Source organism: Triplophysa rosa, linkage group LG15, assembly GCF_024868665.1.
Source record: "Triplophysa rosa linkage group LG15, Trosa_1v2, whole genome shotgun sequence".
Classification (NCBI taxonomy): Eukaryota; Metazoa; Chordata; class Actinopteri; order Cypriniformes; family Nemacheilidae; genus Triplophysa; species Triplophysa rosa.
In genome coordinates this window covers 22882251-22895532 of record NC_079904.1, presented here as the reverse complement: position 1 = coordinate 22895532, position 13282 = coordinate 22882251, and the positions used below count along the sequence as shown (strand labels likewise).

Below are 13282 nucleotides of genomic sequence, written 5' to 3'. Positions count from 1 at the left end.
AAGATTTCTTGCTGTCAAAATATTGAAAGTTTCTTTTAGCCTTCATTCAGTGCAAAATACGCATTCAGACCAGCACCTGTTTGTTATACGCTGTAAAACTCTTCAACTGAAGGGTGTGTTCAACCAAAGTGATGAGTCCCAAGGGAGAAAAAACAGAAAAAGAACAGAAGAGGAACTGAGATACCCCGATTCACAGCAATACAGAAACAAATCAACCAGCGGGTAATGTAATTACAAAAATACTCTTGAATGTTTATAAGTAGTTGAGTTAAAGATATTCAAACACTATTAAAAACTGCGATTTTGTAATACTATGAATGAACTTTTCAAAATGAAATGTGTAAAGCATTAAAATAATGTTATGAAATAACAATAAAAATAGAAGTATAGTGTATATAAAGGTGCTGTTTGTCTGAGAAGACCTTTATGCCTTGCCTTGTGTGCGTGTGTGTTTAGGGGGGTGTCTCTGTTGCCATTGGTCTTTCTGAAACCTGCAGCCAATTCAAAACCACTGGCAACGTTCTGCACTGCCCCCACAAGCCACAGATAGAATCGAGTGATAGAGCCCCAAACAAGAAGTGTGGCCGCGCAGATAAAGTGTCAAAGTATGCCAGCGTACGCCACCAACATGAGGCTCAAATTCCCAATCCTGGCCCTGATACTGGAAGCGGTGACCATCGTCCTGTACGCTCTGTTTGTGGTGTATGACACCGGCGATGCCCATCGACACGGAGATGGCCATCATGCTGAAGGGAATACAACTCATCCTGAAAATCCCATGGCGCTCTACCCTAGTAAGTATCTCTTAGTCTATACTACGTATGTGATGCTTTATCTTCCACTGGTGCTGCTGAGTCGAGAATACATCCATACTGTTATACAACTGTTTAGGAGCCTTGAGGTTTTAGATTTGTGACTGCCACACAAATATTCAGTTTTGATGGATTGTTTGATGTTACTGCTATTCAGATCATTCTGTAAAAATTGCAGCTTTGTAATTGAGTTTCATGCTACACGTGTTTTACTCACGCATCAGTGTTTGCTGAATGTGAGGTTCATTTGGCAGAAGTATTTCATTAATGTTCATTCAGCACGCACGTCTCTAAAAATACTCCCGGCTGCGCAGAGGAGCCAAAGCCACACGCAGGAGAAAAAGAAAGAGAGGTTGACGAAGATGCAGCCACCTTCAGAACAGCCCTCCGGGACCTAACACATGAAATGAAAATTCTTTCATCATTTACTCATCCTCATGTCATGTCAAACCTGTATGACTTTCTTTCTTCGGCAGAACACAAAAGAAGATATTTTGAAGAATGTCCGTGACCAAAAAACATTAAAGTCCATTGACTTCCATCTTTTTTTTTGTGTTCCACAGACGAAAGAGTGACATGAGGGCAAGAGAATGAAACAATTTCAGAATATTGTTGTGTCAAAATATCCGATATATAGAACTACACTGGTTCAACACTATGCTGTATTCTTAACACGATTTTATGCAGGCTGAATTGAAAAATCTTCCGTTTGTAAATGTATTTAAATGTTAGGTTCTTAAGTTCATAAGCATTTCTTCACTTTTAGTTGAAATGCTGATTTGTTTTACTTTCCTAACTGATGGTTAGTTGGCTGTTTTTTCAGCTCTTCACAGACCTAACGGAGATAACATGCATTTGGTTTTAAATGCATGTTTTTGTTTTTATCTTTATGTCCCACTCATGACCGCTTGGACACGGTTTGGACCAAAGCCATGTGTGGGGTGTGGAGAGTATGAACATGCAAGATTAGTCTGAGGGTGCCCGCAAAGTTTCAAATCGACTCTTCAAATTCGCTTAATTGTTCGGTTGTGCATCACATTTAAAGTGCATTTGAAGTTGAACGTAAGAAATAAATTATTTGGTGTATTTGCTCAGGGCAATAATCAATATCTGTTTGTTAAATTACAGTAAGGTTGGTCTTAGTGGGTGTCACAATATCTCACAGAGACACCGGGCGGGTCCAGTTTATCCAGTAAATTACAAACAACAAACAGCAGTTAAAGGGACAGTTCACCCAAAAATGAAAATTCTGTCATCATTTACACGCCCTCTTGTCATTTCAAACCTGCATGACTTTCTTTCTTCAGCAGAACACAAAAGAAGATCTTTTGAAGAATGTTGTTAACTGGCCCCCATTCACTTGCATTGGTTTTGTGTCCATACAATAGAAGCTAATGGGTGCCGGCGCTGTTCGGTTAAAAACTTTCTTCAAAATATCTTCTTTAGTGTTCTGCGGAAGAAAAAAAAGTCATACAGGTTTGAAATGACAAAGAGGGTGAGTAAATGTTGACAGAATTTTCATTTTAAGGTGAACTATCACTCTAAATTGCGCAATGCACTCTTTTTATTATTCAACACAATGTATTTTCCCTGAATAATCGCTCAAAGTTACCACTTTGTTTTGCTAAAACTGTTTGAGCACGATTTGCTTTTGCTCCAGTTGGGTTTATGGGTGGGGTTAGGGGTGTATGTTTTTTTACGATTCACATTGTACGAATTCGTACGAATTAGCCACCTCGTACAAAAGTTACGAATTCTTGTGCGATCAGGCTGTGAGTCCTCAAAAAAACATTTCCATAAATGTTTGCTAAGATTTCTTAAGATCAACATTAAAGACAGCCATATAATATGCTACGGCTCATTTTGTTCCCTGCTGTTGTTAATAAAGATTTTTGTGCCACCCCGGCATCTTGACCTCAAAGGTTGAAGCCGTGAAAGGAAGACACAGAAATGCAAATTTAAAGCACGTGTCAATCTTTCGGGAAAATGTAGGCCATCTGTCACTCTGTGCTGGGGTCACATGCAAAGCAGTCCAGAAATAAGTGAGAAGTGTTCAAAGAAATAAAAATAAAGGGCATTTGGATCTTGGCAACAAAGATAACACACATTGCCGAATTGTCACCATGTGCTAAATGAGCAGCGACAGAATGTAATAAGGTCATTCACATCGAGAGGAAACTTTCCACCCATTAGAAAAACCTTTGAGATTTTATTTGCAAATCTGTTGCACATGAGCCATACGAGAACGTTCACCGGCAAATTGATTCTGTTTGTTGTACAAGCCAACAGTCGGGAAAATGGATTGCGCGCATTTGCTCAGCCGACACTGTGAAACTCTTTCAAAATTGCTAGGAAGTTATGCACCTCGCCGACCCCGTCACTGTAAACATGTATCGCTCAAGATCGATGGAAAGATCAGAGGAAGGGTTGATAACCTTTGACCTTCAACTGTGTCAAGGTTTTGAACAAAACTGCATTTAATGGCTCGACAGCGACCAAAGTAAGATTTCAAACAGAGATTACGAAACAACGTTTTCATGAAGGTTAGCCGTCGGATGCTAAGCAAGACCTCTTTGGTCAACTAACTCAACCAGAAAAACAGTGTTGATGAAAAAGCTTAAAGCTGGTGCAAATCATGTTGGAGTGGTCATTTCACGAAAGAAGTCTTTCTGTGCATTTTGAACGTCTCTTTCTGTGAAACTTGGATAACAGAAAGCATTATGTCGTTTAGTTTGTTTAAAGATGACTTCAGTTACACGATAAGACTGACTGAGATTTTTATCTTACTGTATTTATTGGAAGTTTTCCTGTTTAGTCTGTTTTGTTACTGTATCACCATACAGTAGCTAGTTGTGTATGGCTTGCCGCCAACACGAAGGATGTATTAAAATGAAGACATCATACAGACAGCAGGCAAATAACATTTTCACTCAGTTTTTACCTGATCAAAGTGCTTCGGCTTTAAGGTTAGCTGGTTCCTCACAGGGTCGTCAGTGATCTTGATGGCTTGACCACATGTCCCGCATTAGCACAATGATTGATGATATTTGGGTTTATCCGCTGGCGAGTTTAGATTTCATGTGGATAATTGAATGGGTGGAAGGTTTCCAGAAGCATTCCAAGGAAGCCGTAATGTTCGTCTATTCATTGGCTAGTACCACACCTTTCGGCGGTCCGCTCTTAACAGTTGCCCCGGTCTCTCCTGGGACTGAGACCTTTTCTAAACTTCCTGACAATCATTAATGTGTCTGATTATTTTCCACAGACCCGTTGATATGCTTTGTGTGCTGTGGTGTGATGAATCAGGTGTTCTGGATCCTATCTTTTCTCGATGTGCAGAGATGTTGACTGTAGAGTTTCCTGCCTCGGACAGTCTTACAAAACCGCTTCCTTACCCTGATGAAAGATGGCAGAGGCCAGCAGCGCTTGTTTTGTGTCTTCACACTGTGCATTTCATGGAATTCGTTTAATTGAATGTGTGTAGTCCTGAACTGAATAGGTTGAAATGCTGACTAGAGTCATGTGAAGTGAATTAAATAGCATGTGTTGAACTAATGTGTTAAACCTTTACACAGATGTAGAAAGACAAGGGTCTTCCCGGAAACAGTCTTTTTGTATGATGAGCAGAAATGAAGTGCTATTTAAAGATGTTTACTATTTCTATGCTTTTAGTCAACAAAATTGAAATCTGAGCTTGAATATAAAGCAAATAGTTTACTCGACTTTAGCCCCAGAATCACATGGACTGGGTTGACAGTGGTTTTTGTTGTTTTGGAGCTTGATGGAAAGGTTGCCGTGAGCTTTCACCGTCTAAAAAAGAACAGATAGTTTTCTTAAACCTCATATAGATTCATGATTCTTCATGATTATTTACTTCAGAATGATTCACCATGAATCTTCACAAAGATTTACTGAAATTCTTTCCATTGATTCACTATGATTTTTCATAATATTTCACTATGATTCTTCACAGTGATTCACAATGAATCTTCATGTAGATTCATGATTCTACATAATGACTCACTGTGAATCTTCTCATGAATTTACAAAGATTGTCTATATTAATTCACCATGATTTATCATAATAATTCACTATGGTTATTTATAGTGACTCGCTGTGAAGCGTCACGAGGATTTATTAAGATTCTCTACATTTCTTCACTATGATTTGTATAATGATTCATTATGATTCTTCATAACGATTCACTATGTTTTTTCATGATAAATTACTATGATTCTTTTTAGTGATTCACTATGAATCTTCACAAGGATTAACTTAGATGCTCTATATTAATTCACTTATTTCTTCATAATGACTCACTATGATTTTTTCATAATAATTCACTATGATTCACAATGAATCTTCATATAGATTCATTATTTTTAATGATGATTCACCATGAATCTTCTCGTGATTTACAAAGATTCTCTATATTAATTCAACATGATTTATCATAATAGTTCACTATGGTTATGTTTATAGTGATTCACTATGAATCTTCAAAGGGATTTACTAAGATTCTCTATAATGATTCATTGGTATTTTTTATGATGATTCATTATGATTCTTCATAACGATTCACTATGATTTGTCATAATAATTCACTGTAATTCATCACAGTGATTCACTATGAATCTTCAAAGGGATTTACTAAGATTCTCTATAATGATTCATTGTGATTTTTATGATGATTCATTATGATTCTTCATAACGATTCACTATGATTTGTCATAATAATTCACTGTAATTCATCACAGTGATTCACTATGAATCTTCACCGGGGAATTACAAAGATTGTCTATATTGATTCACTATGATTTTTCATAATGATTCACTGCGATTCTTAATAATGATTCATATTGTTTTTCATAAATTACAGTCAGTGCGTTCCAAATGGGATATATTGCCCTTCGAAGGGCACTTCGGGAAGAGGACACCACACAAAGAGAAAATGACGTTGTTTTATTGCTCCTTTCGCCAAGTGAATTTTAAACAAGCACATTAAGAGACACAATTGCGTTATTCCCTCCAGAGTTTACACATCTCGATCTTTACTCTTCGATGGGAGTAGGGCATAGGGATGAGCCCTTCGGAAAGAAACGCAGGGTATGATTCTTTTTACTGATTCACTATGAATCATCACAAGGATTTACAAAGATTCTCTATATTAATTCACTTTAATTCTTTATAATGATTCTATGAATCTTCACAAGGATTTAAAAAAAACTCTATGCTTGTAAATGTGTTCTTTCTTCATTGCTCGTCTGCTGTAGTTACAGATGGACAGGAAGTGGCTAGACTTCAGGGTTTCGGTGTTGAGAAACATCCCTCTCATCAGCTCTTTATTTATTTATTCCAGTGTTTCAGGATGTACACGTGATGATCTTCATTGGCTTTGGTTTCTTGATGACCTTTCTGAAGAGATATGGTTTCAGCAGTGTGGGCATCAACCTGCTGCTGGCCGCCTTCGGTCTGCAGTGGGGTCTTCTCCTCCAGAACGTCTGGCACATGCATGATGGAAAAATAAGAGTCTCAATCAATCGGTAAACACATATTTGCTTTTTCTTCGGAAGGGGTGTTAGACTGAGAATTATTTCACCGTACGCCATGATAGACCCATCAGTCAAATAGAAATGTGCCAGATCATTTAATCAAATCTTGCTCACGCAATGATAATTCTGATAGTGATGTATCCCATCATTCCTTCTCTACAGCATGATAAATGCTGACTTCAGCACAGCGACCGTTCTGATCTCATTCGGAGCCATTCTGGGGAAAACCAGCCCTGTCCAGCTTCTCATCATGACCCTGCTGGAGATCACCATCTTCTGCATCAATGAGCATCTGGTTGTGGAAGTCATTGGGGTTTGTAGACTTATTTACCTCCTACTGTCTAGATGTTGAACAGCTATTGATGAAGTTCACAGATAAGCTGGTCATTTACAGTTCTGTGAATGAAAGTCTGTGAAAGGGACACCCCCATGTGTAGTTTTTACCTACACAATTTATTTAAAGTGCAAAATTATATAAGTTATGAGATCTATATGATTGGCAGCAGATCATCAAGACCATTTTTGCTATCTGAGTTCCTGTCAGGCCGACTCCTGTGGGATCATTTTGTTATAAAAGGAAGCTTGATCAAAGATGGAGGAAAAAGCAATTTTCTATCTCCTTCCTAATGTTGGCAGGATGACCATCATGAACACACCCAGTATTCCAATAACAAACATGTCCTGAACGCTCTTCTTCTTCTCAAAGTGCCAGAAGGGTTTCTGGTTAGCAACTAGAATGATTAATCTTACATGATATAATAATTATATAACCATGATGTGTTGTATTGCATGTATTGTGCTAGCTTCATTCCAGTCCAGTGTCAACAGAATTTCCACAGAAAAAACCTCAGGATTAAAATAGTCTCCCATGAGATTCAGTCCTAAGACTTGTAAAAACAGTGGTGATCCTAGAAGTCTGGGGGCCCAAAGCAAACTTGTGAGGGGCCCTTGTACAAATAATTAAAATGAGATATAGGCCTAAACATGACTGTAAACTATAAGAAATAAAAAATAAATAACTCAATTAACACGCTTAAACGAATGAAGACTAAATAAAAAAAGGTTTAACATTAAACTGGGGGTTCATTTTATACATAAAGATCGGGATAAAGATGCTATTTCATGCTTTCTGACTTCTTAACATTGTTAAACGTGCTGGCTTCTCATGCTGAACATGGTCAACTTGTTAAAAAACACAAGTTGTAAACAAAATAATGTCTTGTTTACAATAGTGTTTCTGATTCGGTCCTCAAGGGGGCCCAATGGTGGTGCAGGGGCCCCACGCAACCTGCGTAGTCTGCATATAGGAAGGATCGGCTCTGTCTAAAAATAATATTATACATTATTAGGATGAAACTTTATGGTATGGTATATAAACATTTCTTCAAGATTCTTTTTTGTGTTCCGCTAAGCAAAACAACTTTAATATACAGTTTTCATATAGAGAATAAACACATTTTCCTCCTTCAACAGGCATCCGATGTTGGCGCCTCCATGACCATTCATGCATTTGGTGCTTACTTTGGCTTGGCTGTCGCCCGTGTGCTTTATCGCCCGGGTCTTCGTAATGGTCATGATAACGATGGATCCGTCTACCACTCTGACTTGTTTGCAATGATCGGTATGAAAGTTGGTTCATTCTATCAATCAAAAGTTCACATTCGGTCTCAAGGTTCTCACACTGACTCTTCTTGTGTATGTAGGCACGGTGTACCTGTGGATGTTCTGGCCAAGCTTCAATTCTGCTATCGCTGACCCCGGCGACTCTCAAATCACAGCTGTTATCAACACCTATTTCTCTCTGGCCGCCTGCGCTCTCGCCGCTTACGCAACTTCCAGTCTGGTTGAGAAGAAGGGCAAACTCGACATGGTGAGACCACCAGAGTCTCACAGATGGGATTTATCACTTCTCAGATTTTGGGGTCACATGACTATTGTGTTTTTTGCACAGGTCCATATTCAGAATGCCACGCTGGCAGGGGGTGTTGCCGTGGGAACCTGCGCAGACATGAACATCCAGCCATTCGGAGCCATGCTGATCGGAGTAGTGGCAGGCATTATCTCCACCCTCGGCTTCAAGTTCCTCACTGTATGAATTTGAATTCATCGCTAATGACATAAGACATGTCAAATGACACATGAATCCCTATTCTTTCTTTGGTTTCCTCAGCCTATCCTCGCCTCCAAACTGGGAATCCAAGACACCTGTGGCGTGCATAACCTACACGGCATGCCAGGCATCCTGGGCGGACTCGCTGGCATCGTGGCGGCAGCACTTCACAGGAAGGAGGGGTACGTAAGCAGCTGTGTCGATTTTTTTCATTGTGCTTTAGTTTGTGGCATTTTCCTTAGTACAGCAAAATATATAAATATTTCTATACGTATTTGTGCTTGTTTATTGCAGAGTTTCAGCAGCTCATCAGGCCGGTGGTTTAGCATCATCTCTGGGCTTTGCTTTGGTGGGCGGGCTCATCACAGGTGGGTAGATTTGCAAAACATTTTTAATGAGAATTCAGTTACAATGAAAAGTGCTAGTTCACCCCAAAACATGTCAACATTCAACTCAAATATTAAGATGTTTTAAATCTGTATAACCTTCTTTTGTTCAGTTGAAAGAATGCCGCGTTCCTGCATTTTTCCAAAATGAAAGAAAAGTCACTTACATTTTTTATAACATCTTATAATAACTTTTGATTCTTGGTGAAATATTTCTGTACTATGATCTTAATAAATGACAAAGATACAAAGTGAATCAATCGTCAAACTTTTTCAAGGTCTGATCATGAAGATTCCATTTTGGGGACAACCACCCGACCAAAACTGCTTTGATGACTCCATCTACTGGGAGGTACGTCAACAACACCCATATCAGAATGAATCATGACCTTTGTTGTTTTTAATGCTAAAAAAAGTCTTTGGGTTGGTGATTTTGGTTACGTTTGACATGCAGGTTCCTGAGGAAGAAGAGGAGAACGAAGAGCCCTTGGCTCATGCCGATTATTCCAAGAACAAAACCGAAGCTTAGGCTTCAAACCAGACCATTGTGCACCTCAGGGCTTCTCAACCATCAGCATTTACACCACTTAGTGAAATATTTAACACAGTGATATGTATGGGCAGATGTTTAGTTCTGTTAAATTCGTTTTTTTCTTTCAAAATTATATAAATATATGGCCCTCAAAAGTGTCGAAAACCTTTCAACATGAGACATTAGGTATATAATAAAATATAAACGGGTATTATTACAGAATATTACAGAAAAGTTCATTTACAATGAATTATAAGTAAAAGTCAGTTGTTGATGACAATAAAAATAAAAAAATATATCAAATGTAATGTTATGGAGCAAACGAACATGATCTTGTAAAGACGATCAAAAAAGTAGCTCACTCTATTGTGCCAAAAATCTAAGGCAACGTGAGAATTCTTGCCGTTGTTTTTATCGAAGTAGCTTTCATTTTTTTAGTCTTTTTTACAGACCCAATTTTTGTCATCACTGTTTGTATTTTTACCTTTGTTTATATTAAGCATTTGATAACAAAAGGAATGTTTGTGCAAATTCACATTCAAATCCAACCACATCTAACCATTGCAACAGTTATAGTTGCTTGTTATTGTGATCAGTAACAACCCTTCTATATAATGTATAGTAAATGAAGCTTTTTTACAATTGTATCCTGAAAGACTAACAAATATAAATGTAAACTTTTATATTTTTACACATTTTCACGATTAATAATACTTTAATATTATATAATAATTCAGGCAAATACATTTGTGAAATCTGTCAGGATTCCTGTATGAAGATGTCTTTCATTGCATTGCTTGAACTCACAGCAGCAGTATAGGCAGACGTGATTGGTTAGTCACCGCTTGCATGTGATGAGACTTTTGAATGCTACTGTATGTTTTCTAACGTTAAAAAAAACATTCATATAAATGCATTGGTCTCACTGCAAGCTGACTTTTACTGATTTAACTTTTGTGTCTCTGAATGTGTGTGTGCTTTCATTTGCTTCACGTCTAAATTTCACTTGAATGTATTTGAAAGGTCTGTGAATGGAATAAACTTTTACTGTCATTTATACGATTCATTGTATAGCATGAATTAATTTTGAAATCAAGCTATTGTTTTTCTATTTGTTCTCATTTGCATATTCACTTGAAATAAGAAGATTGATATGACTAATATTACATGCAAATGCTATCAATCGTTTTGAAAGATAAAAATCAAAAGAACTACAACAGAACCTTATATTGTTAATTTGAGTTAATCTTAAATTGACGTATGTGATCAGACTCTGTCCTTCCTAAAAATGTTGACTTGACCCCCATGTGCAGTTCAATAATGACACTAGCATAGAAATATTTATAATTTAACATAAAATGATAAAAACACAGAACATGTTAAAGGCTTGCACATGATGATTATTAGTCAAATATTTATGATTGTCAAGCGAATTACCATTAACCACATTTGATGTCATGTCATCAGCGCCGTCATCTGACTCATAAGGGTCACTACAGAAATGGACTAAGAGCAGGTGAGTGTAAAACATTTGACAGACGACTACAGTCTTATTGTCTAATTAAAAATAAAAACAAACGTCTGGATGACAGAGAACTTTACACAGAATAAGACATGTTACATTGAAACTCGGTGAATATTTCTCCATAGAACAAATAGTAAAATGGATTGTAGATTATCAATACTGTGTGTTGTCTCCATGTTTGTCTTGTTGTTTTGTTTTGTTTTGTTTTGTTTTGTTTTGTTTTGTTTTGTTTTATTTGTTTTATTTGGTAAGAAGTGTCTTGCAGGCAGTAAACATTACAGCCAGCTGATATTTAATAATAAATGAAAAGAAAACTAGACCTTTATTACAGTTGTACATTGTTGTAAAATTCGTAATACAAATTAAATTATTTCCTTAACACATTTTATTACATTGACTAATTTTCCACAAAATCCTTCACCTTTTCCATCACATAACTGCACAGTACATGTCAAATTATAGACTTTATTTGCCCTTCTACAGGTTAATTATTTCACGGCTCGTTGGAATGCTTGATTCTGATTGGCCAGTCGCGACATTTGCAGGTTCGTTATATAAGGGATAATGTACAGGCAGCCGGTTGTTATCGCAGAAATAAGCTGGACGCGAAGGTCTTGTATCACACTGAAAGGGATTATTTAAAAAAAAAAAAAGAAAAATAAAAAATAAACCAAATAATAAAAAGAAAAATAACAAAAAGAAAAAAAAACTGGACATAAAATGTGAATTTGAAATATTTTATTAGCTCATTTTTACTGAATGCAGACCTTCCGCGAGGAAAAGCCGTTTAATTTCGGTTTTAAGGTAAGAAACGACGTTCAAATGTCACACGTGACCGTATACGGTTAGTCTGTCTGTAAAGGGTACAAATAGTCAGATGGGAGCTCAGGCTGAAGTGTGTTGAGATGAGGATCTGTAAGGTTGATTATATGCCAATTTAAATATTTCTATATGTTCCTTATATAAACATTAGTAGAACAGTTTTGAGATTTTGAATACAATTTCCTAAATATTATTCATACATGACCCCTGACCCCAATCCTAAACGTTTATATCTAATCCTTTTTGGCTATGTGTTGGATTTGTCAAAGTAATTCTTTGCTTCTCTTCAAACAAGACTGCCATTTTTCAAAGTAGAAACTAATGTCACAAAGTAAAAACTAATGTCAATTGTCCTCTTAGGGTCACAGGGGGCTGGAGCCTATCCCAGCATCTCGGTCCACCCTGGTTAGATGGCCAGTAAATCACAGGGCACACGCATTCACAGACAAGGGCAATCTATTGATTTAAAATGACCTAATCTGTTGTTTTTGGATTGTGGGGAAGCCCATGCTGACACAGGGACAACATTCAAGAAATGCCTCCTGGTTCAAACCTTCTTGAACCTTGCTGTGAGGCAACAGTGCTACCCACTGAATTTACAATTAACAATATCATAGATAATCACATTGCACGTGAATATGTAAAATGGGTAACGTACACAATATTATCTACATTACCACAACACAAATGGTGAGACGTTTCAAGAATCCCAGACAACACAAACAAATAAATAAACATCAAACATTAATCAATATCATTGTTTGATATTCATTATTTATAAGCATGAATGATGAATATCAAAGAAATGTCGAAGGATTAATAAGTCCTTAAGGAGAAACTAAAATAAGAAAGCCAAAGTGTCTTAACTAAAAACACCTGAGCACTCACAGTCATCACAATAGATTCACATTCTCGAAATCCTCCAGATTTAACTTATAGACGGAAATATACAAGCTGTTAGAAAGGTTATTTTAATCAGTTTATTAATTTAAAATGGCCGAAGATAAACACTAAACATAAACTTTCACTTTTCACTTGTGACAACAGAAACTAGACGATGGAACTTTTTTTTTCAAAATTGAAAGTGCCTCTCCCTCTGCTGGCAGAAAACAATTAAGTGTTTCAATATGTCTAATTACTAATTTTACAGATTTAACCTTTTTTATATTCCAACACACTGTACTGAAAGGAATTTACGACTGACTCTATGTATATAAATCAGAATGCGATTCAAAGTACAGTAAACTAGATTACACATATAGCCTATGTGACGTCTTAACAGTTATATAACCACAAAAAAAGAGAATTCAATGTTGGCTCAATGAGGCGTGAGTTTCACAATTCCTTATAGACTTTTCCAAGTCTAACTATGGAGATTCAATGTCACTGAAACAGATGTAAACTTCATTGTAGCTAGTTTTAACCAGAAAACGAAGGTCCCGCGTCCTACAATGCCGGTTTGCCCGGTCCAATATGGCGGCGACGTTAGCGTTTCGGCGTCAGGCGCCTGCTTACGAAAGTACCCGGATGGACCAGTTTACG

The 13282-nt window shown here is 37.1% G+C and overlaps 1 protein-coding gene across 1 annotated transcript; it reads left to right on the top strand.

Annotated features, from left to right (window-relative positions):
* The first annotated feature begins 477 nt into the window (after positions 1–477).
* rhag (Rh associated glycoprotein) lies at positions 478–10455 on the top strand. The gene is made up of 10 exons (XM_057353537.1): positions 478–794; positions 6173–6356; positions 6528–6678; positions 7839–7986; positions 8069–8235; positions 8317–8454; positions 8536–8657; positions 8770–8843; positions 9140–9213; positions 9316–10455. Exons 1-10 carry the CDS (start codon positions 608–610, stop codon positions 9388–9390), a joined length of 1320 nt encoding a protein of 439 aa, XP_057209520.1. The 5' UTR covers positions 478–607; the 3' UTR covers positions 9391–10455.
* The last annotated feature ends 2827 nt before the right edge of the window (positions 10456–13282 follow it).